General features: G+C 45.1%; 3 protein-coding genes across 3 annotated transcripts in view; all 3 read right to left on the bottom strand.

Moving 5' to 3' along the window:
* Nucleotides 1–24,008, bottom strand: part of LOC113017667 (NACHT, LRR and PYD domains-containing protein 12-like) — a 174,693-nt gene that overhangs the window by 6,906 nt on the left and 143,779 nt on the right. The window contains exons 6-11 of the mRNA XM_080298038.1: nucleotides 19,451–19,627; nucleotides 4,823–4,999; nucleotides 685–861; nucleotides 454–494; nucleotides 207–275; nucleotides 23–102 (exon numbers count right to left, since the gene is read on the bottom strand). Of these exons, the coding sequence (XP_080154164.1) occupies nucleotides 23–102; nucleotides 207–275; nucleotides 454–494; nucleotides 685–861; nucleotides 4,823–4,999; nucleotides 19,451–19,627 (721 nt within the window). The remainder of the gene's footprint in view (nucleotides 1–22; nucleotides 103–206; nucleotides 276–453; nucleotides 495–684; nucleotides 862–4,822; nucleotides 5,000–19,450; nucleotides 19,628–24,008) is intronic.
* Nucleotides 6,751–10,381, bottom strand: LOC145425150 (uncharacterized). Its single transcript, XM_080298109.1, has 3 exons — nucleotides 10,091–10,381; nucleotides 7,002–10,005; nucleotides 6,751–6,916 (listed from the first exon to the last, which is right to left on the bottom strand). The coding sequence occupies exon 2, from the start codon at nucleotides 9,792–9,794 to the stop codon at nucleotides 7,458–7,460; it is 2,337 nt and encodes a 778-aa protein (XP_080154235.1). The 5' UTR covers nucleotides 9,795–10,005; nucleotides 10,091–10,381; the 3' UTR covers nucleotides 6,751–6,916; nucleotides 7,002–7,457.
* LOC113035144 (protein NLRC3-like) lies at nucleotides 21,798–23,942 on the bottom strand. Its single transcript, XM_080299670.1, has 2 exons — nucleotides 23,735–23,942; nucleotides 21,798–23,593 (listed from the first exon to the last, which is right to left on the bottom strand). The coding sequence occupies exons 1-2, from the start codon at nucleotides 23,940–23,942 to the stop codon at nucleotides 21,798–21,800; spliced, it is 2,004 nt and encodes a 667-aa protein (XP_080155796.1).

Raw genomic sequence — 24,008 nt, 5'->3', positions numbered from 1 at the left:
GATCCACATGCTTTTCTCTCACCTTAATGTGCTTTATGTCATCTTTAGACAAATATAGCTCTGTGTCTAATGAGTCTGGATTCAGTCTGACCTCAGAGTAACCTGATGAGAGACAAACATCGAATAATTAAGGATTTCCTGGAACTCTAACTGGTGCTGTTTACAATCATATTAGTTTTTTAGTGGTTTTCTGATCAAATACAAACTGTTTGTGAGGGATTTCTCTTTCTTCCTTAAGGACCCACCATCTTCTTCAGCTGCAGCCTTCTCACTCACTAAAAAGATTTTAAAAAGTATTAAAATATTTTGACCAAAACCAGTACCTAAAAACACATCCTTAAAAACCCCCATAATTTATAGATTTTTGCAGAATTAAATAAGCACAAACGAGCTTTCATGTGATATGCTGTTGATGAAATAGTGATGAATGTGACACAGAGTCTCAGTACTCACTGGTTTTGTCTATGGAAGATTTAAAAGTCTTGACATCAACCCTGCAGAGAGCAATGGTAAAACACAACTGATTAATGGTGTACTAAGCCTAGCCAGAGAAGAAGAAAACAGACTTTACCATGAAGATCCTCAGTGTGGATCAGTATAATATCAGCCTGATGTCTGCAGTTTAGTGTCAGCACAACTTTCACATCATATTCATCTCAGCACAACTAAAACATGCTGACTGACCTCAGAGTTTCAAGTCCACATCCTGGACTCTCCAGGAAACCACACAGATGCTTCACTCCTGAATCCTGCAGCTTGTTGTTGTAGCTCAGGTCCAGCTCTCTCAGATGGGAGGGGTTGGACTTCAGTGCTGCTGCCAGATAATCACAGCTGATCTCTGACAAACCACAGCTCCTCAATCTGTATAAAGAATGAAAGATGTAAGTTTATTAGACAAAGTGTGAGCTTGAAACCATTCAGTGTTTCATCATCTGTTCAGAGCTGAAGAAGGTTCAGAATGTAGAAGTTTAGAAAATGGAAACTCCAAACAGCTGAAGCCAACAGGAAGCAGCTTCAAACAAACACAACAAGAGAAAAAACTCTGAATGTTTCATATTAAAGTCGTACATTTCTCATAAAAACAGGACAAAGACTTGAAAAAGTCGTGTTTTTCCTTCCAGGAACCACAAGGCTTCACTTTTAAAGGTGAAGTGTGAAAGAAATGGACATATTTGAAGTCCAACACCTTTTTCCAGACAAACTACAAGCTCATTTTCATTCCAACAAGTCATCTTCTGACCTGGACTAACAACACTGGTCTCTATGTGCAGCTGGCTGTGAGACCAGTGCTCAGGGAGCGTCTACAAAGTGCAACACTGAAAGTACATCACACTCTCATTTGCTTCCAGCACTTTCACACAAACATCTACTGTTATTATTGTCACCAAACTCTGTGGATCCTTTATTGCAAATTCAAATGGGATCAAATGGTCAGACAAAAGAGGGTTATGAGGAAATGTGATGAAATGTTGTGTATTAGCAGCAAGTTATTGAATCATTTTCCTCAGAAACCAAACAAAATGATTGACAAACATGTTTTTACAAACTCAGTGTTGGACTTGGATCAGCAGGATAAGCTGATGTTTAACCGTTTAAGGCCTACCATAGAACCAAGTCTGCCAGAGCTTTTTTATATTTTTACATGCTGTGGAGCCATTTTCTGGAGCATTTCAAGTTGCTATACATCAATACAAACATTATAGCCCAGATTTTAATAATATGTATTCATTAAGTGCATAGTAATTACATAAATTGCAAAAAAGTGCACTAAACTACAAAAAAATTGAAAATTGTTTTTGCTTTTTTAACATATATTTGTAGTTAGAGAAATTTAAGAGGCTTATCCCTCAAAACTGTAAATACAAAAAAGTTGCACAAAATAGTTTCCCACCACAGGAAATTTATTTTGAGTGTCTTCATAGTTTTATTTTTGAAATACACCAATTTTTATACACTGCAGGATAAACCAAAATAAATATTAGAATGCAAATTTGCAAAAAAGCAGCATATGCATCAAAATAAACTATTTCCAGCAGTGCAATATGAGTTCTAAGCATCCCAGAAACGACACAGAAAGTCATAAAGTCAAAGATAACTTTTAAAAAGACCAGTATAGGCCCTGATGACCTGATAGTAAAAAAGACTACATTTCCGCGAAAATGACGTCACTTCCGGTTTCGGGCAGGTAATGGCGGAAATGCAAATGTTCGCGCTGACGTCTGTTCCAACGTAGGAAGTGTTATGAACAGCTGATCGAATCGGTAAAGCGTGTTTCTGGAATATTATGTTTTTGTTCCTGCAAGCGCTTTTTATGCAGTTTTTGCAAAGCTTTATGTGGAAGGAAACCGTGACCGAGGACAAGCTGATGGCATGAGATGTAAGTACAACTCCTCCAGTTTCATATGCAAAAAAAATTTTTGCGCTAGCTTACGTGGTTGCAGTGCTACTGGGATTTAAAAATAGTTACGCAAAACAGAGCGTTCCCGCTCCGATCGGCTGTAAAGGGTTAAAGGCATTTGAGTCTCGCTGTATGAGAGTCCAGTTATTACTCAATGTCTGTGAAGGTTCTCAGTCATCCAGGTCATCGTAGTCAAAGGAGCTTGCAAAGAAAAGCGTCTGGACTTCTTTAAGTTACTTGAAGACGTTTCACCTCTCATCCGAGAAGCTTCTTCAGTTCTAAGGTCAAATGGTGGAGAGTCCCAGATATAAACCTAGTGGGAGTGACCCCCACAGAGGGACAAAAGGACCCGCTGATGATCCTCTAATCACCTGAGCCAAGGTGTGAAACTGGGTGTGGGACCCAATCAGCAAGAGTTTCGGGTGTGTTCATTGTGAAACCTGGCCCCACCTTGTCATGCGAATTCCTGAGGTCAGATGGCCCAGGATGTGAGTGGGCGTTAAGGCGTCTGGGAAGGGATCTCAAAACTGGATTATAGATGGCAGAGAGTTGGGGTCGTAAACCCCCGCCTCTGTTCAAAGATGGTCGCTCACAGTGGACATAGATGGCTTCTTTCACTCCTCTTTCAAACCATCTGTCCTCTCTGTCCAAAATGTGAACATTGGCATCCTCGAAAGAGTGTCCTTTATCCTTAAGATGCAGATGGACAGCTGAGTCTTGTCCTGTGGAGGTGGCTCTTCTGTGTTGTGCCATGAGCTTGTGAAGTGGCTGTTTGGTCTCTCCAATGTAGAGGTCTGAGCATTCCACGCTGCACTGTACAGCATACACCACGTTGTTAAGTTTGTGTTTTGTCTTTCGGGTGAACCAGTTTCTGTCTGAGTGTGTTGCTGGGTCTGAAATACACTGGGATGTCATGCTTGGAGAAAACTCTCCTGAGTTTTTCTGATACACCGGCTACATAGGGGATGACAATGTTGTTGCGTCTGTCCTTCTTATCCTCCCTCGCTGGTGTCTGGTCTTCTTTTCTGTACCTCTTTGCTGACTTTAAAAACGCCCATTTAGGATAGCCGCACGTTTTGAGTGCTTCCTTTACATGTGTGTGTTCCTGAAGGAAAAAAGAAGGAACACACACATGTAAAGGAAACACTCAAAACGTGCGGCTAAAAAAATGGATTTTCCTATTTAAATGGTTTTAATTCGAATAAAGCGATGTTGATTCATTCAATCCTGAATCGATTTTTAATATAAATGTATTTTGCCAGAATCTCAGGTTAAAGCTCCCAAAAGTATTTCAACAACAAGCAAACAGATAAAACAGTAAATGAGAGCAGCTAAACACACAAAGATGGAAACACAGAGCGTGGATCGTTCACTCGACGGCACGTACACGGACACGTCGTCGGGCTGAAAGTAGACAGCTCATAGATCCTGAAGCTGCAGGTTTCATCTGTCTCCAACCAAAACTGACTGAACCAGCAGCAGAAGAAGATCCAAACTACGCTTTACGTTTGATGAACATCGTCATGAATTCTCTCTGATTTTGACGTTTACTTCCTGCACAGCTCTCTCTCTCTCACAGTGTACTTCAAGAACAGTTTACCTTCAAAAATCTGTTTCCTGCATTATTCACTGCTTATTACGCACCAGTCTGCTGTTGTGTTCACTGCTGTCGGCCTCCGAAAACAAAGCCTCATTTCTGCTGTTCAATACTGAAGAAATTTAAACCTTTTAAAATGATGACAGATTACAAACTCTCAGCTGTGTCTGTAATCAAACCTCTGTAACTTTGCTTCACTTCAGCAGCATCAGCTCATGTTCACATGTTGATTCATGGTTTGCTTCAGTTTTTGATGGACTGCAGAATATTTTGAAGGTTATCTGCTATAAAAAGCCAGAACAGGAAAATCTGCTTCATGTGTTTCTGTTTGATCCTCAGTGACTTTGACACAAAGGCCTCTGCTGTGATGATCACACCTCTGATCAAGTCTCACAGTGTCAGCTTTGTTTTTATACATATAGATATGTGCTGATAAATGATCAGAATTATAATATTTCCCACTGTCTGCTGTGTGCTGTGACCTTTGACCTGCTAAAGACAGTCAGCTGTGGATTATTCATTGTTGTGTCTGATACTTAGAACTGTGAGGAAGAACACTACACAGTTAATCAGGGTCCCCTCTCTCTGAATCAGGAAAGGTGGGCAGGCCGCGTGTGGGCCGCGGGCCATACGTTGAGTCTCACTGTTTGAAATGTGAACATTGTTCTGCTGCAGTCAATGGACTAAACCAGAGAAGAAGAAAACAGACTTTACCATGAAGATCCTCAGTGTGGATCAGTATAATATCAGCCTGATGTCTGCAGTTTAGTGTCAGCACAACTTTCACATCATATTCATCTCAGCACAACTAAAACATGCTGACTGACCTCAGAGTTTCAAGTCCACATCCTGGACTCTCCAGGAAACCACACAGATGCTTCACTCCTGAATCCTGCAGCTTGTTGTTGGAGCTCAGGTCCAGCTCTCTCAGATGGGAGGGGTTGGACTTCAGTGCTGCTGCCAGATAATCACAGCTGATCTCTGACAAACCACAGCTCTCCAATCTGTATAAAGAATGAAAGATGTAAGTTTATTAGACAAAGTGTGAGCTTGAAATCATTCAGTGTTTCATCATCTGTTCAGAGCTGAAGAAGGTTCAGAATGTAGAAGTTTAGAAAATGGAAACTCCAAACAGCTGAAGCCAACAGGAAGCAGCTTCAAACAAACACAACAAGAGAAAAAACTCTGAATGTTTCACATTAAAGTCGTACATTTCTCATAAAAACAGGACAAAGACTTGAAAAAGTCGTGTTTTTCCTTCCAGGAACCACAAGGCTTCACTTTTAAAGGTGAAGTGTGAAAGAAATGGACATATTTGAAGTCCAACACCTTTTTCCAGTCACATTATTAAAGCAGACAAACTACAAGCTCATTTTCATTCCAATAAGTCATCTTCTGACCTGGACTAACAACACTGGTCTCTATGTGCAGCTGGCTGTGAGACCAGTGCTCAGGGAGCGTCTACAAAGTGCAACACTGAAAGAACATCACACACTCATTTGCTTCCAGCACTTTCACACAAACATCTACTGTCATTATTGTCACCAAACTCTGTGGATCCTTTATTGCAAATTCAAATGGGATCAAATGGTCAGACAAAAGAGGGTTATGAGGAAATGTGATGAAATGTTGTGTATTAGCAGCAAGTTATTGAATCATTTTCCTCAGAAACCAAACAAAATGATTGACTAACATGTTTTTACAAACTCAGTGTTGGACTTGGATCAGCAGGATAAGCTGATGTTTAAAGGCATTTGAGTCTCGCTGTATGAGAGTCCAGTTATTACTCAATATTTATGGATGATGTTCTTTCAGTGTTGCACTTTGTAGACGCTCCCTGAGCCTCACAGCCAGCTGCACATGGACCAGCTGACATTACCCAGCATTAGAGGCGGGTGTAAAAAAATTGATTTTCCTATTTAAATGGTTTTAATTTGAATAAAGCGATGTTGATTCATTCAATCCTGAATCGATTTTTAATATAAATGTATTTTGCCAGAATCTCAGGTTAAAGCTCCCAAAAGTATTTCAACAACAACCAAACAGATAAAACAGTAAATGAGAGCAGCTAAACACACAATGATGGAAACACAGAGCGTGGATCGTTCACTCTACGGCACGTACACGGACACGCCGTCGGGGCTGAAAGTGGACAGCTCACAGATCCTGAAGCTTCAGGTTTCATCAGTGTTACGACTGTTGTCGTAATTATATGTAAATTTGAGTGTGCAGGTGCTCCTCCATGATTGGTGCATCCAGGGTGGATGGCTGGCAGCAGATAAGAAGATACCGCCAGGGACTGCCATGTCATTCAACCTTGGCCCAACCCAACCGGCAGACCGTTAACTGTGTCACTATGTTGGTTAATGTAAGAGCATGTAGGAGTGGACCACCTTTTTGTTTGATCAGTTTTCTCCTGTTTTTGTTAGGCAGGGAGGAAAGTGATTGTCGTTTGAGTTAGTTCTTTTTGCGTAGGTAAGTTGTATTTATTCCTGAGATAGGCTACCTTATGTCTGTGTTTTTGGCCTTGGGTTCACCCTGAAGTTATGATATGCTCCCTTCCTTTGTTTAACTGCACTCATTGTAAATAAATCACTATTAAAAATTATTAAGTGTGTGACGTGCTACTTGGGGTTGGACGCGGATGGATCACCCTTTATGTTGTGGTCTGGCCGCGCCTAGACGGGCCATAACTGTCACGGTATGGCATGGCACACCGTGGAAGGAGTGGGGAAGGAGGACCCAGGCGCGGTGCTCTATGTACAAACAGTGTTTATTTACAGAGTGAAAACAACGTAACAATAAATCCCCGTGTTCTCCCAGACTCCCGTGTCGTGTCTCCCGTGAATAGTCCGTGTGCTCTCTGCTCCCGTGTCAGCACCCCCCGGTGCTCGCTGCTCTCCGTGCCTTCCACGCTCTTCCTGCGGGAAACAATAGCGCAGCTGTCAGGACACTCAAAAATGGCAGGCATACACTTTCTGACTAAACTTAGACAGGGTGACTAACGTGGAGTCTCATGCAATGATCCCGCGCCGGTGGGAGCTCCAAGACTCTCTTAAGTAGCTCCCCCGACGAGGCCTGATCAGCAGCAGGTGTGTGGCTTCGGGTGTGGCCAGTCCCCTTGCAGGGTCACACCCTCCAGGCCTGACGCCGCCTATAAACAAGTGCTCAGCCACCCACACACACATATACACAAGCACAGGGAAGGGGGAGCAACACCAAAATACACAACAATAATAATAATAATAATATAATACATGACTGCTCAGGGATCCTGGGTCGCCCAGTCCCAGGACCCTGACAGTACCCCCCCTCTAAGGGTCGGCTCCCGACGACCCCAAAACCAAAACAAAAAAACAGCACAACCAACCCAGGGCGGGCGGCTGGGGGAACCAGGACGGAGGGCCAGAACCAAAACAAGCAAAACAAAACCACAAACCGACCCAGTCCACAGTCTCAGAGTCAGACCGCGCATCCCGCAGCGGTGCAAAAAGAAAACGAAAAGACGCCACAAACAGTCACAGGCGGCCCATCAACACAACAAGAGAGTTCAGGGGGCCTACCTCGAGCCCAACGGCGGTGACGTAGCAGCTCCGGCGGACGGCCCCGGGTCTGGCAGCAGCAGCAAAACAGTTCTGGTGGCCTGCCACGGGTCCGGTGGCGGCAGCGCTGCTCCTCCGGCGGCCTGCCACGGGTCCGGTGGCGGTGGAACGGTTCCGGTGGCCTGCCACGGGTCCGGTGGCGGCAGAACGGTTCTGGTGGCCTGCCACGGGTCCGGTGGCGGCGGCGCTGCTCCTCCGGCGGCCTGCCACGGGTCCGGTGGCGGTGGAACGGTTCCGGTGGCCTGCCACGCGTCCGGTGGCGGCAGAACGGTTCTGGTGGCCTGCCACGGGTCCGGTGGCGGCGGCGCTGCTCCTCCGGCGGCCTGCCACGGGTCCGGTGGCGGTGGAACCGTTCCGGTGGCCTGCCACGGGTCCGGTGGCGGCGGCGCTGCCCCTCCGGCGGCCTGCCACGGGTCCGATGGCAACGTCGCTGCTCCGGTGAGCAACAGCGAGGCGTGGCAACAGGTCCATGACGCGCCGATCGCTGACGTGGACGCACCGGACGTGGACGGCGAGGAGGCCGCGCTAGACGTGGAGGTCCCTCCGGTCCGCTGACCTCCTCGGCCGGCAGCGAGAGCTCCTCCTCGGCCGGCAGCGAGAGCTCCTCCTCGGCCGGCAGCGAGAGCTCCTCAGCTGGCAGAGCGGGCTCCTCCGGCTCGCCGAACTCCTGCTCGGGCATGCTGAGCTCCACAGCTGGCGATGCGGGCTCCTCCGGCTCACTGAGCTCCTGCTCGGGCATACCGAGCTCCTCCGGCTCGCTGAGCTCCTCAGCTGGCGGTGCGGGCTCCTCCGGCTCGCTGAGCTCCTGCTCGGGCATGCTGAGCTCCACAGCTGGCGATGCGGGCTCCTCCGGCTCACTGAGCTCCTGCTCGGGCATGCCGAGCTCCTCCTGCTCGCTGAGCTCCTCAGCTGGCGGTGCGGGCTCCTCCGGCTCACTGAGCTCCTGCTCGGGCATGCTGAGCTCCTCCGGCTCGCTGAGCGCCTCAGCTGACGGTGCGGGCTCCTCCTGCTCGCTGAGCTCCTCAGCTGGCGGTGCGGGCTCCTCCGGCTCACTGAGCTCCTGCTCGGGCATGCTGAGCTCCTCCGGCTCGCTGAGCGCCTCAGCTGGCGGTGCGGGCTCCTCCGGCTCACTGAGCTCCTGCTCGGGCATGCTGAGCTCCTCCGGCTCGCTGAGCGCCTCAGCTGACGGTGCGGGCTCCTCCTGCTCGCTGAGCTCCTCAGCTGGCGGTGCGGGCTCCTCCGGCTCGCTGAGCTCCTGCTCGGGCATGCCGAGCTCCTCCGGCTCGCTGAGCTCCTGCTCGGGCATGCCGAGCTCCTCCGGCTCGCTGAGCTCCTGCTCGGGCATGCCGAGCTCCTGCTGCAGCTGGACGAAGTCTGAGGTTTCCCGAGCTTGCACCACCCCCCGGGCTTTACGCAGGGTGCCAAGGCAGGTGGAAACTCCCTTGAGCTGGCCGAGGTAGGGGTTTCCCTCCAGGATTGCCTCGATGGCATTTAACCCCACCACTCTTGCCCTTGCGTTGGTGGTGTGAGTTACCCAGTCCATCAGGCGTTGGACGCGTGTGAGGTCGCCCCCTCCGGACAGGGCTGCTGGAGTGGGTAGTGGAATGGAGGCTGCCGCTGGTGGAGAAGATGGCTGAGGGATGACCGCATGCGGATGAGATGACGACAGCGCCACAACCGCAGATGGTGAAGCAGCGAGTGGTGTGAAGACCTCTGACCGAGGTGATGTTACCTGCGCTGTCAGCTCGTCCACTGCAGACACAAACACAGATGGTGAGGAAAATGGAAAATTGTCCGTACTACTCACCACAGCCGGCTCTTGAGATGACCGTGGATGTGGCTGCGGTGAGGAACGCTGGCAGCGCGAACGTCGTTTCCGTGTAGACGTCGGGGCCGGCGTCTCAGGCAGTGAATCCACCAGCTGTCCGAGCTGGTGGGCAGCCTGAGGAGGAGAGTGGAGGTGGAGGGTGGAAAGTAGAAAGTCCAGGACCACCGCATTAAGGGAGCCCACCAGCCAGGGGAATTTAAAAAGCATCTCCTGCAGCCGCCTCTCCACGGCGCGACGCAAACCTTCCGCTGGCTTCTCCCACCACAAGTCACACATGCGGTACACTTTGTCCATAATTTCCCTCCTGAGCCTCTCCTCGGAGGCCGCTGGGTCCATAAGTGGCGGGATCATTCTGTCACGGTATGGCATGGCACACCGTGGAAGGAGTGGGGAAGGAGGACCCAGGCGCGGTGCTCTATGTACAAACAGTGTTTATTTACAGAGTGAAAACAACGTAACAATAAATCCCCGTGTTCTCCCAGACTCCCGTGTCGTGTCTCCCGTGAATAGTCCGTGTGCTCTCTGCTCCCGTGTCAGCACCCCCCGGTGCTCGCTGCTCTCCGTGCCTTCCACGCTCTTCCTGCGGGAAACAATAGCGCAGCTGTCAGGACACTCAGAAATGGCAGGCATACACTTTCTGACTAAACTTAGACAGGGTGACTAACGTGGAGTCTCATGCAATGATCCCGCGCCGGTGGGAGCTCCAAGACTCTCTTAAGTAGCTCCCCCGACGAGGCCTGATCAGCAGCAGGTGTGTGGCTTCGGGTGTGGCCAGTCCCCTTGCAGGGCCACACCCTCCAGGCCTGACGCCGCCTATAAACAAGTGCTCAGCCACCCACACACACATATACACAAGCACAGGGAAGGGGGAGCAACACCAAAATACACAACAATAATAATAATAATAATATAATACATGACTGCTCAGGGATCCTGGGTCGCCCAGTCCCAGGACCCTGACAATAACAATCTGTCTCCAACCAAAACTGAGTGAACCAGCAGCAGAAGAAGATCCAAACTACGCTTTACGTTTGATGAACATCGTCATGAATTCTCTCTGACTTTGACGTTTACTTCCTGCACAGCTCTCTCTCTCTCAGTGTACTTTGTGATATTATTATGTTATTATATGTTACCTTATAGATGTAATCAAAATAGTTGAATTATGATATTGCTGTAGATCATATTATACCTTTTAATATAGAGTGTGTGATTAGTATGTAGTTTTAGTTTGCATTATACTTCTGACCTAAAAGAGTGGGAAAATCATTCGATCTATTTGTTTGACCTATATTACTCAACACTGTTGAATGTATTACATTGTTTCTTGACATGTTTTACTGCTGAATCATATGAAGAAGGTTGTAAGCAGAAGACTTGGTGTCTGGGGAGAGGAGATAAAACCACATTCCTTACCCCCCTTCCTACTTCACACAGAAAGACAGGGAGCCGAGGTCATAACTTAGGCGCCGTGAGAGAAAGAATGTGAATATTTGGGCTTTTACGACCAGGTGGGGGCCACTAGAAGAGTATAAAGAGCTGTGTAACCCGTCACCATTTTGAGACTTGCTGTGACCCTCTGCAGGCAGCTCTCCCCATCATGATGGTTCTAATGCTCATAAGTGTTGAATTATATGGAAATAAATGATTGTTGATTGAGCATTTATACACCGAGTACTGTCCTTCCTTCAGCCCAAAGATTCAAAGAATTGGGAGATTTCAACAACTTGGTGCCGTGTGACCCGGATCTTTGGTGTGCTGAGGAGGTGCAGATTTGGCCTTTGGTTAGATCGTGAGGCAAGGTGAACAGAGGACATGTCCAAAAATAAAAAGGTAAGCACAGCCTGTTGTATTATACCAAAATGTGCATATTGGGCTTTCCAAATTAATCTGTTCACTGAGTCACATGTATTTTCACAGTAAATTTGTCGGTGTCTGGTTTTTGGCGCAAGATACTAACAACATAAGTTGAGGCTGAATTCCAGTGTGTTATGTAAACTGCTTCTACCGAGATACTAATAACATACTACGTTGGACTAGTTGCAGTAAACTGCTTCTACCGAGATACTAATAACACACTACGTTGGTCTAGTTGCAGCCCACTTTACCTTCCACATTTAATTTTGTCTAAAACTGGCTTCTGTAGCAATAATACATTAGAATTTCTTCTGGAGACGCAGCCATAAGTTCAGTACATTTGAAGTCGAGGTTTTGAAGTTGGTTATGATGTCGGTTGAGTCTTTTGTTGATGCGGCCATGAAATAGAAGTTGATTTAAGGAAAAGCAGATGCTGGCTTACGGTGCAGTTGGACGCTGGCAACGCGAGAGCGCAACACATCCGTAGGTTTTGGTTTATGATACGGGCGTGTTCCGGTGGTGCGGCCGGGAAGTGCAGCAGTGGTTGGTGCTGGTTTCAGTACATTGAATAGAGGTTAGACGGTGGTTTGTGGTGCAGTGGTGCAACGAGGGCTGCAGTCATAAACAAAGTAAAATTTTACTTGCCAAGAAGTACATAGAGAAAAACCTGGTTTATGGTGTCTGGTAGAACTTCTGGGGACGCAGGCATCACTTTTATGATGCGACTTTGCCCCGTTGTGGCGGCCATAAGCGCAGAGAAAAGGGTATTTTGATCTTTGGTTGTTGTGCTCCAGAAGAGTTTTAACAGTTGAGCTCAGAGGTTTCTGTGCAAATTTCTGCTGATGAGGAGCGCTCTCTGTGTGTCTCACTGATGGTGAAACACGCTGTGTGTGTAAGGCGCGCTCTGGCTGTGGGTGAGGTGCGCTCTGAGTGTTTTTTGTGAGTGTGAAGTGTGAATACAGTGACAGTGACGATTGATGTGTTTGAATAGGAGGACATTAGTGCGAAGAGAATGCTTTAAGATCTAAGGTTGACGCCTAGTGTACCTGTGGAAATTTTGTTCAAGGTGTGGCGACCCTCCTGGTCGTGGACGCGCGGCCAGGACCAGCGGCGTCTGGATGCTAAGTTGGCAACTTGGGAACTGAGGACTCCTGCATAGCCCCAGAATAACACTGGAACGGCCGTGTAACCACGGGTTCACATTTATTCTGGAATAGAACAAGAGAATGCTTTTACATCTAAGGTTGAGTTCTATCATAGGTGAAATATAAAAAGGTTGAATTCCTCGTTTCAGTGGTTGAAATTGTTGTGTGCCTGTCCCCTGACGAGTGTGAAATTAAATAATGAGGGAATTTGGAGCCACATAGAGATAGACGGGCTAAATTGGGTGTATGACTCTGTGGTGTAATAAAAATAAAAAGGAGAGATAGTGAGAGGTGTGTAGTGGAGAATTATGGAGGAGTAGAGAGAGGAATGTGTTGAGAGACTGGCGTGCAGTTTACGCTGTCAAGGTAGGCGTGTTGCCTGCTTATCTGTTTAACAGTGATGAAAATGAAATTAAATAAATCTCTTAGTGTGTCAATACAGGAAACTGCGGACCTGGACCAACTGCCCCCACAAGCACAGTGGCCGAAGTAAAATTATAGGTAATGGGAACCACACCCAGCATGAATCCGCAGCTGTGAAACAGACAGCAGCGAGGAGGAATTAAGAGAAGTTTTTAACTCATAAAATTGGGGCCAACGAACTTGTGGAGGTTGGGAAAGGCGTCCGGAGCATCACAACAAAAGGTGAAACAAAAACACACACAAGCAGAGAAATGTGAGAGAAAGGCTCCTTTTAAGGTAACGCCTAGTTTGAGAAAAAGTTAAAATTAACCTGCTTGCCTACAAATGCACACACATGCAATGAAGAAACAGCTTACACTCATGAACATGTGAAGATTTTCCAGCAAGGTTAAAGAAAAAATTAACATACTTAAATAATAAAGTTTATACATTACTGACAAAGAAACCCTCTGGGTTGCAGGACAACAATTTAACTAAAAAAAAAAGAAACACTGGTCTAACCAACCAGGGAAGACACAACAAATTTAGTGGTAAAAAGATTCAAATTGTGACATGTTTTCTGTTGATTGATTAATAAAAGTGATTACTGAATGAAAGAAAATTCCATTTTTGGGCTTTTAAACATGATCTTAAGAATTTTAACATGTACCTGTGTTGTCCTGTCAGCTTGGTGGGTCATGAGTGGATTATATGGTGAGAAAAAACAAAAAAAAAAAAAGGGGGAGAGAAGGCTGACACAGGGCCTGGCCCCGTTGTTTCCCCGTCTAAATAACACAGCCAACACAACATAATTTTCCTGTTTGTTTGTTTTTGTTTTTGTTTTTGTTTTTGTTTTTGTTTGTGTTTGTTTTTGTTTTGTTTTCGTTTTTTCTCTTTATGCTTAATTACAGGCTGCTTTGCCGCCCTGAAAGCCGAGGCTGACTGGACTCCTGCTCTCCCCCATACGTGACACTGACCAAATGCTGCAACAGCTGGACCCACAACAACGACCTGAAAAGTCAACAGTGCTGCAGGAATGTGATCTCATGCAGCAGAGACGGAGAGCACTAAATCTAAGGCCCGTTTCACTACACGGGGGAAAATTCTCAGACTACGTCAGCTGACAGAGCTGTGACGAGACGCCCACCAAGCCCAGATGAAAAGTAAGGCCGAGCAAAACAATGCTGACCTTGATAACTTTGCATTAACACTGTGCAGGACAGTGATGGACCAACACGGAGGATCGGGCGGCGAAAAGGGCGTGACCGGGACAGGAGGAGTAACTGAGGTCAAAAGGCACCTCAGAATGGACAAAACACACAGAAGAAGATGCAGGTTTTCACCTGCGGCGAGCATGGACACTGGAGAAAGGACTGCCCCAATGGGGGTCAGAACCAGGACGGACGGAACTTTGAGCAGCAGCAACAGCAATGGTCGCAAACAGACTGAAAAGGAGGAGGGCAGGACCCCAGGGCATGCTTCAGGCTGTGGTTTACCCAGAACACCAGAACAGGGAAGTGATGAACACACACACATACATCTACAAACACACAGATTCAGAATAAAGTGAAATACACACATGAACACATGTGCACTCATTGATTGAGTGAGAAATGACACACACACACACACACACACACACACACACATACATACATTAGAATGCTGATTCAGTGAGAAATGACACACACACACACACACACACACACATACACACATACACACATTGGAATGCTGATTCACTGAGAAATGATGCACACACATACACATGCACACGCTTGTGCAATGAGGAGTGATCCACACACACACACACGCTCATGCAATGAAGAATGCTTTGCTTATGCTGTTATGCAAAATGCTGCACACAAACATCCCAGTACATAATTTTTATGAGGAGCCATTGATTACCATTGATAACTTAGAATGTGTTATATGTCACCCAGAGGGCATTTATGTAGAGTTAATAAGGTCTAAAACGGTTTGGTTATGAAAACAATGTCTGTGCGTGATGTCTGTTTATGGCTCAAGGCTTTGACTGAATTCTTTGCTGTGCTTCACACAGCCCTGATGAGGAACAGTGGCACAGAGTGAAGATGATGAATTAATAGTGTAAGTTTAGGTTGGAGTACGGCATTTTCTGTGATTGAGTTTTAATACAAGGAGGAACAAAAGGTGTTACGGCACCTGAGGTTCTCATTCCCACACAATATTGTCTCGGCAGGAAGCAAAACGTTCCTGTGAGTTTCTGGTTTATTTTTTTGGTTTTGCTGAGCACTAGCTTGATTTTATCAGTGAGCTTTGGCTTGTGTTCTTTCTCGTAAGCGAGAGAGGGATAGTTTTATGCTTGGACATGTCTGCAACGGGCCCTAGTTTGTGTTATTGTTATTAGTGTTTTGTTGGTTACGTCTTGTTACAGTGCACTGAGGAAAAAACATCTGAGAGGTGTGATCCACCGGTGGTGAGGTGGTGACATGGTGATATTTTGTGAGTTCATGATTTAACAATCAGCTCTTTAAACCAGGCCTGAAAAATTTATTACTGTAAACAGTTGCAAAGTGTGCTTCTCCATGATTGTAATTGGCTTGGGAGAAAAATCACTTACAGTGGGGAAAAAAAGTATTTAGTCAGCCACCGATTGTGCAAGTTCCCCCACTTAAAATGATGACAGAGGTCAGTAATTTGCACCAGAGGTACACGTCAACTGTGAGAGACAGAATGTGAAAAAAAAATCCATGAATTCACATGATAGGATTTGTAAAGAATTTATTCGTAAATTAGGGTGGAAAATAAGTATTTGGTCACCTCAAACAAGGGAAATCTCTGGCTCTCACAGACCTGTAACGTCTTCTGTAAGAAGCTTTTCTGTCCCCCACTCGTTACCTGTATGAATGGCACCTGTTTGAACTCATCATCTGTATAAAAGACACCTGTCCACAGCCTCAAACAGTCAGACTCCAAACTCCGCCATGGCCAAGACCAAAGAGCTTTCGAAGGACACCAGGAAAAGTATTGTAGACCTGCACCAGACTGGGAAGAGTGAATCTACAATAGGCAAGCAGCTTGGTGTGAAAAAATCAACTGTGGGAGCAATCATCAGAAAATGGAAGACATACAAGACCACTGATAATCTCCCTCGATCTGGGGCTCCATGCAAGATCTCATCCCGTGGGGTCACAATGATCATGAGAAAGGTGAGCAAAGATCCCAGAACCACACGGGGGGACCTGGTGAATGACCTGCAGAGAGCTGGGACCAAAGTAACAAAGGTCACCATCAGTAACACACTACGACGGCAGGGAATCAAATCCCGCAGTGCCAGACGTGTTCCGCTGCTGAAGCCAGTGCATGTCCAGGCCCGTCTGAAGTTTGCCAGAGAGCACATGGATGATACAGCAGAGGATTGGGAGAATGTCATGTGGTCAGATGAAACCAAAGTAGAACTTTTTGGTATAAACTCAACTCGTCGTGTTTGGAGGAAGGAGAATACTGAGTTGCATCCCAAGAACACCATACCTACTGTGAAGCATGGGGGTGGAAACATCATGCTATGGGGCTGTTTTTCTGCCAAGGGGACAGGACGACTGATCCGTGTTAAGGACAGAATGAATGGGGCCATGTATCATGAGATTTTGAGCCAAAACCTCCTTCCATCAGTGAGAACTTTGAAGATGAAACGAGGCTGAGTCTGCCAACATGACAATGATCCAAAACACACCGCCCGGGCAACAAAGGAGTGGCTCCGTAAGAAGCATTTGAAAGTCCTGGAGTGGCCTAGCCAGTCTCCAGACCTCAACCCCATAGAAAATCTGTGGCGGGAGTTGAAAGTCCGTGTTGCTGGGCGACAGCCCCAAAACATCACTGCTCTCGAGAAGATCTGCATGGAGGAATGGGCCAAAATACCAGCTACTGTGTGTGCAAACCTGGTAAAGACCTATAGTAAACGTTTGACCTCTGTTATTGCCAACAAAGGTTATGTTACAAAGTATTGAGTTGTATTTTTGTTATTGACCAAATACTTATTTTCCACCCTGATTTACGAATAAATTCTTTACAAATCCTACCATGTGGATTCATGGATTTTTTTTTCACATTCTGTCTCTCACAGTTGAAGTGTACCTCTGGTGCAAATTACTGACCTCTGTCATCATTTTAGGTGGGGGAACTTGCACAATCGGTGGCTGACTAAATACTTTTTTGCCCCACTGTATAGGGAACACTGAGAAGTTCTGAGTCTAAAAGGATTGCACCGAGTCAATCCGGTCCAAAAAAACAACAAGGAATTGTTTTCCTTTTAAAATGATGACGTCATCTTGCTGGTGATGGATGCTCGAATAGGTTGCGCGTGAGACTCCATTATCAGCAACATCTGGTATGAATGTGTGTGAATGAATGCATGTGACTGGACTGTGATGGACGGACTAAAAGTTTTGACTGACTTGAGACTGAGACAATGACTGTACCAACTTTAGGATTAGTAAATGCCAACAAATAATTCACCCAGCCGGCAAGAGAAGGGTGGATGCTTCGCTTTGTTTTGTTTTATTTTTGCAGGAGCAGGACGATAAGAGAGACTGAAGAGGAGAATTTCTGATGCTTTTTGAGATATGATGTCACTGACCTTTTCTGGAAGTGGAAGTTGAGTTTGAACATCTAACAATGGTGATATGAAAATTTCTATGAGTTTATTTTTGTGTTTAATAATTTAGCTATGGTAAAACTTAGGCTTATAATGTGTTAGACTTAGAGATGATTCATTAATTTTTGATTACTTTTACACACACATAGATTATGATTAGAATAAGTCCTGAACATAATATTCTGAACCAAATTTGAATCATTAGAAGAACAATGGATAACAATATTAGATTATCAAGGCTAGGGAGAGAGGTGTTTTGATTTTCGGTCTCTTGCAGAGAAAGGAGCAGACACCAGACGGGGACACGGAGATATGAGGACCCTTCACAGCAGAGACAGATGTAGGGACTGCTGCGACAGCAACTGGGGTCAAGTGTCATGGCGTTTGGGCTCCTTGAGAAGATGGATCCCACAAACACAGCAATAACCATGAAGGGGTTGGCGAGAACCAGGAACACCATACCGAGTATTGTCCTTCCTTCAGCCCAAAGATTCAAAGAATTGGGAGATTTCAACAACTTCAAGAACAGTTTACCTTCAAAAATTGTTAGGATGCCTGGGTCGTCGACCCAGGGTTTTTGAGTTTATGATATTATTTATACTGTCTAGTTTTTGGTTTCTTTGAGTTCTGTCTTATGGCTTAGGTCTCTGTCTTCTTTAGTTGCTCTGTCTCCCCTATCACCTGCATCCCCTTGTCTAGTTCGCGTCTATGTGTATCCTTAGTTCCTATATCCCCGTGTTCAGTCAGTGTTTGTGTCTGCCCTGTTCCCACATCTCTGTTTCCTTTGTAGTGCCTGCTTATGAGCCTGTGTCTTTGTTCAGTCTGTGTTATGCGTTTCCTGTTTTACTTTGAAGGTCTCTGTCTTTTCTCAGTGTGTTCAGATTACGCTTCTTTGGTCTCGTCAGTTCTGATTTGCCCCAGCTGTGTTTCCCTCCTGTTACTCATTTCCTGATTTCTCCCTCTGTGTATTTAAGCCCTGTGTTTCTCTGTGTCCGTGTCGCGATCTACCGTTTATTTTGCTGTGTGTTTTGCCTGTCCACCGGTGTTAGTTTATTTTTGACATTTTCCAGTTATGTCATGTTTGCGTTCAGCATTAAAGCTGTTTTTGTTTAAGTTCTGTCTCCGGAGTCTGCACCTTGGGTCCTGTCTGCACACAGCTACACCTAACAAAAATCTGTTTCCTGCGTTATTCACTGCTTATTACGCACCAGTCTGCTGTTGTGTTCACTGCTGTCGGCCTCCCAAAACAAAGCCTCATTTCTGCTGTTCAATACTGAAGAAATTTAAACCTTTTAAAATGATGACAGATTACAAACTCTCAGCTGTGTCTGTAATCAAACCTCTGTAACTTTGCTTCCCTTCAGCAGCATCAGCTCATGTTCACATGTTGATTCATGGTTTGCTTCAGTTTTTGATGGACTGCAGAATATTTTGAAGGTTATCTGCTATAAAAAGCCAGAACAGGAAAATCTGCTTCATGTGTTTCTGTTTGATCCTCAGTGACTTTGACACAAAGGCCTCTGCTGTGATGATCACACCTCTGATCAAGTCTCACAGTGTCAGCTTTGTTTTTATACATATGGATATGTGCTGATAAATGATCAGAGTTATATTTCCCACTGTCTGCTGTGTGCCGTGACCTTTGACCTGCTAAAGACAGTCGGCTGTGGATTATTCATTGTTGTGTCTGATACTTAGAACTGTGAGGAAGAACACTACACAGTTAATCAGGGTCCCCTCTCTCTGAATCAGGAAAGGTGGGCAGGCCGCGTGTGGGCCGCGGGCCATACGTTGAGTCTCACTGTTTGAAATGTGAACATTGTTCTGCTGCAGTCAATGGACTAAACCAGAGAAGAAGAAAACAGACTTTACCATGAAGATCCTCAGTGTGGATCAGTATAATATCAGCCTGATGTCTGCAGTTTAGTGTCAGCACAACTTTCACATCATATTCATCTCAGCACAACTAAAACATGCTGACTGACCTCAGAGTTTCAAGTCCACATCCTGGACTCTCCAGGAAACCACACAGATGCTTCACTCCTGAATCCTGCAGCTTGTTGTTCCAACTCAGGTCCAGCTGTCTCAGATGGGAGGGGTTGGACTTCAGTGCTGCTGCCAGATAATCACAGCTGATCTCTGACAAACCACAGCCCCTCAATCTGTATAAAGAATGAAAGATGTAAGTTTATTAGACAAAGTGTGAGCTTGAAACCATTCAGTGTTTCATCATCTGTTCAGAGCTGAAGAAGGTTCAGAATGTAGAAGTTTAGAAAATGGAAACTCCAAACAGCTGAAGCCAACAGGAAGCAGCTTCAAACAAACACAACAAGAGAAAAAACTCTGAATGTTTCATATTAAAGTCGTACATTTATCATAAAAACAGGACAAAGACTTGAAAAAGTCGTGTTTTTCCTTCCAGGAACCACAAGGCTTCACTTTTAAAGGTGAAGTGTGAAAGAAATGGACATATTTGAAGTCCAACACCTTTTTCCAGTCACATTATTAAAGCAGACAAACTACAAGCTCATTTTCATTCCAACAAGTCATCTTCTGACCTGGACTAACAACACTGGTCTCTATGTGCAGCTGGCTGTGAGACCAGTGCTCAGGGAGCGTCTACAAAGTGCAACACTGAAAGAACATCACACACTCATTTGCTTCCATCATCCAACCTGAAGAGGAAACAGAGACGCCTCCCCTTCAAAGTAAAAGCTGCTCCTTTTGGACACAGTATCAAAGAAAGTCTACAGTATAACATAGAAAAGACAGAACAAAGTTTTGGTTGTTTTTAAATTGTGCAGAAATGAAACTACACTAAGCTCAATTATGTGACAGACATTTCATCCCATGTCAGTTTGGCCTCATCCTGGGCCCAGGGGCCACACACAGCTGGGCTCCATCCAAGAGACAGGAAACAAACCAACACAATAATAAAAGCACCATGTGATCTTCTTACATCTTCAAGACAAACATAGTAAAAACATGAGCATATTTGTTTCCTGATAAAATGATGTGACAGGTAGAACAGAGTAAAGTGGTGGTGTTACAGCCTTTCTCCCCTCTGCTGCCGAGGCTGTTAGTCTCTCCCAAACTCAGCTACAGGACTTCCAAATGAATGAAAGCAGCAGAAGTGGCTTTACAAATGAAAGAGGAAGAGGAGAAGAAGAGGAGAGGGAGGCCACCCTGACCATCACTCCAGCTGAAAACATCACACTTCCATTAAAGTTGGTGAGAAAATGTTGAGCAGGATGAGCTGCTGGCTAATCTGGAGGCTGTAGCAGCAGCTCACAGTCACAGTGGATTTCCACTCATGAAAAAGCTCTGGCTGCTTCATTTCTCATCTCATATCAGAGACTTTAAAGCTTCACTGAAGCTGTACTGTGATGCTTCCATATCCCAGTGAGGCCTCCATAATGATTTCAGCTGCTCTGTACACACACTGTGTGCCCTGTATGGCTCAAAGTCTCTGCAGCCTGTTTTTATCTGCTATCATCAGATCTTCATCATCCTCATTCACATCCCTCACACACTCTACAGCCTCATCAGCACTGACTTCATCTTCACTGACTGATGGAGCACAACATGAACCTGTGGAGGCTGAAACACTGTCCTGTCAAACATCTCCCCGTCACCACTCCACTTCTGTCAGCCTTTAAATGAACCCTGCTCAAGTCTGTCACTTCTGTTTGGAGCCAAAAGAGGTTAAAGATTACGCCACTACATTCTTGTCTAGAAAATATTAAAAGTGTATTTGGTGACACACAAAAAAGGGTAAAGTTTAAGTATAGTTTGGGTCCACACATGTCCAAACCCTGGTGTGTAGGCCTACTTAGTATTGAGAAAAGCCCACTAAAAGAACGCCCACCAGACCAAAGCAATGGTTTTGACTTGATCAGCATTAACCCCGCCCCCTGACTTTGATGGGTGAAGCTGACAAATAAAATGTATTTATGAACAGTGATGCAGGGCCAGGAGTAGCAACGTGAATTAAATAAATACATCATTAAATAATTCATTAAATGTGTCAGTAAAATAATTAAAATAGAAAACAAACCAATAATTGATTAAATATGTAATTAACTAATTTGAATTGTACATAAATAAATAATGAATTATTTTAAATGAAATTAACTGATAATTAATTATCAATATATTTTTTAATTAATTACTAAAATAAATAATTCATTAATGATGTATTTATTTAATACTACCATAAAATTATTGCTAGTTTAATCAAAAATAAATTTAAGACATCAATATTAAATAAATATTATATATAAATATATAAAATTATATAAATATATAAATATTAAATAAAAACTTTATAACTTACAGAACTTTTTTAGCGGCTTTGACCACTGGCAGCATCCTCAGAAGAGCCTCCTCTGAAGCAGAGTATTTCTTCAGGTCAAACACATCCAGATCTTTTTCTGATGACAGTAAGATGAAGACCAGAGCTGACCACTGAGCAGGAGACAGTTTATCTGTGGAGAGACGTCCTGAACTCAGGGACTGTTGGATCTCCTCCAGCAGAGAACGATCATTCAGTTCATTCAGACAGTGAAACAGATTGATGCTTTTCTCTGCAGACAGATTCTCACTGAGCTTCTTCTTGATGTACTGAACTGCTTCTTGATTGGTCTTTGAGCTACTTCCTGTTTGTGTCATCAGGCCTTGCAAACGACTTTGATTAGTCTTCAGACCCAAGAGAAAACGAAGGAACAAGTCCAGGTGTCCATTGGGGCTCTGTAAGGCCTTGTCCACAGCACACTGGTAGAAGTATTTCTCTGAAGATTTTCTTGTTTGAAACACCTTCCAAGTTGTTTCTTGCTCTTCCAGCAGATTGAGTCCAGAGTTGATGAAGGTCAGGTGGACATGAAGAGCAGCCAGAAACTCCTGAACACTGAGATGAACAAAGCAGAACACCTTGTTCTGGTACAGTTGTTTCTCCTCTTTAAAGATCTGTGTGAACACTCCTGAGTACACTGAGGCTGCTCTGATATCGATGCCACACTCTGTCAGGTCTGGTTCATAGAAGATCAGGTTTCCTTTCTGCAGCTGATCAAAAGCCAGTTTTCCCAGAGACTCCATCATCTTCCTGCTCTCTGGACTCCAGTGTGGATCTGTCTCAGCTCCTCCATCATATTTGATCCTCTTGACTTTGGCCTGAACCACCAGGAAGTGGATGTACATCTCAGTCAGGGTGTTGGGCAGCTCTCTTCCCTCTCTGGTTTCCAGCACATCCTCCAGAACTGTAGCAGTGATCCAGCAGAAGACTGGGATGTGACACATGATGTGGAGGCTTCGAGCTTTCTTGATGTGGGAGATGATCCTGCTGGCCTGCTCCTCATCTCTGAATCTCTTCCTGAAGTACTCCTCCTTCTGTGGGTCAGTGAACCCTCTGACCTCTGTCACCATGTCGACACACTGAGGAGGGATCTGATTGGCTGCTGCAGGTCGTGTTGTTATCCAAAGGCGAGCAGAGGGAAGCAGTTTCCCCCTGATGAGGTTTGTCAGCAGCTCATCCACTGAGGTGGACTTTCTAGGGTCAGTTAAGATTGTAGTTTTGTGGAAGTCCAGAGGAAGTCGACACTCATCCAGACCATCAAGTATGAACACAACCTGGAAGTCTTCAAGCCTGCAGATTCCTGATTCGTTAGTTTGATTAAAGAAGTGATGAACAAGTTCCACCAAGCTGAACTTTTCCTCTTTCAGCACATTCAGCTCTCTGAAAGTGAATGGAAATATGAACTGGATGTCCTGGTTGGCTTTGTCTTCAGCCCAGTCCAGGCTGTATTTCTGTGTTAAGACTGTTTTCCCAATGCCAGCCACTCCCTTTGTCAGCACTGTTCTGATTGGTTCGTCTCTTCCTGGTGAGGCTTTAAAGATGTCTTCTTGTCTGATGGTTGTTTCTGGTCTGTCTGGTTTCCTGGATGCTGTTTCAATCTGTCTGACCTCATGTTCCTCATTGACCTCTGCAGTTCCTCCCTCTGTGATGTAGAGCTCTGTGTAGATCTGATTCAGGAGGGTTGGGCTTCCTGCTTTAGCGATGCCCTCAAACACACACTGGAACTTCTTCTTCAGTTGGGCTTTAAGTTCACGTTTACAGAGTGGAGCAAATATTTCTGAAGGTAAGAAATTCAGAAACAAATATTATACAATAAATATCCTAGCCTTTCAGTACCCTGAAAGGATGAATGTCTATTGGTCCATTTCTTGAGCTATTAGGAAAGATCAATATTCAGTCTTTAGAGAAATTCTCTTACTGCTCTGCAGATGGTCAGCCATCTCATGCTGCTTAAGTCTCCTCAAGAAGTGGAGTGTGATCTTCAGAAATGCTTCTCTGCAGCTCTTTCTTTCATCTTCATCCTCACCTTCAAACATCTCCTCATCCTCCATCTGGCTCTTTAAAGTTTCTGGGTGATCTGGACTCAGAAGCTTCTGGATCTTCTTCAGCTCATTCTTCACAAACATGGTGATGTTGTCCTCCAGCCGCTAGAAAAGAAGACTATATGAATTACCCATTGGTAAATGGACTGG

The sequence above is a fragment of the Astatotilapia calliptera genome, chromosome 3 (assembly GCF_964374335.1).
Source record: "Astatotilapia calliptera chromosome 3, fAstCal68.1, whole genome shotgun sequence".
In the NCBI taxonomy this organism is placed as follows: Eukaryota; Metazoa; Chordata; class Actinopteri; order Cichliformes; family Cichlidae; genus Astatotilapia; species Astatotilapia calliptera.
This window is presented reverse-complemented; position numbering and strand designations above follow the sequence as displayed.

Excerpts from the sequence above, each read along its gene's own strand:
- LOC145425150 (XM_080298109.1), bottom strand. The coding sequence starts at position 9,794 with ATGCCATACCGTGACAGAATGATCCCGCCACTTATGGACCCAGCGGCC.
- LOC113035144 (XM_080299670.1), bottom strand. The coding sequence starts at position 23,942 with ATGTTTGTGAAGAATGAGCTGAAGAAGATCCAGAAGCTTCTGAGTCCA. Across the intron at positions 23,594-23,734 it reads GGCTGACCATCTGCAGAGCA|AAATATTTGCTCCACTCTGT; the intron begins GTAAGAGAATTT and ends TCTTACCTTCAG.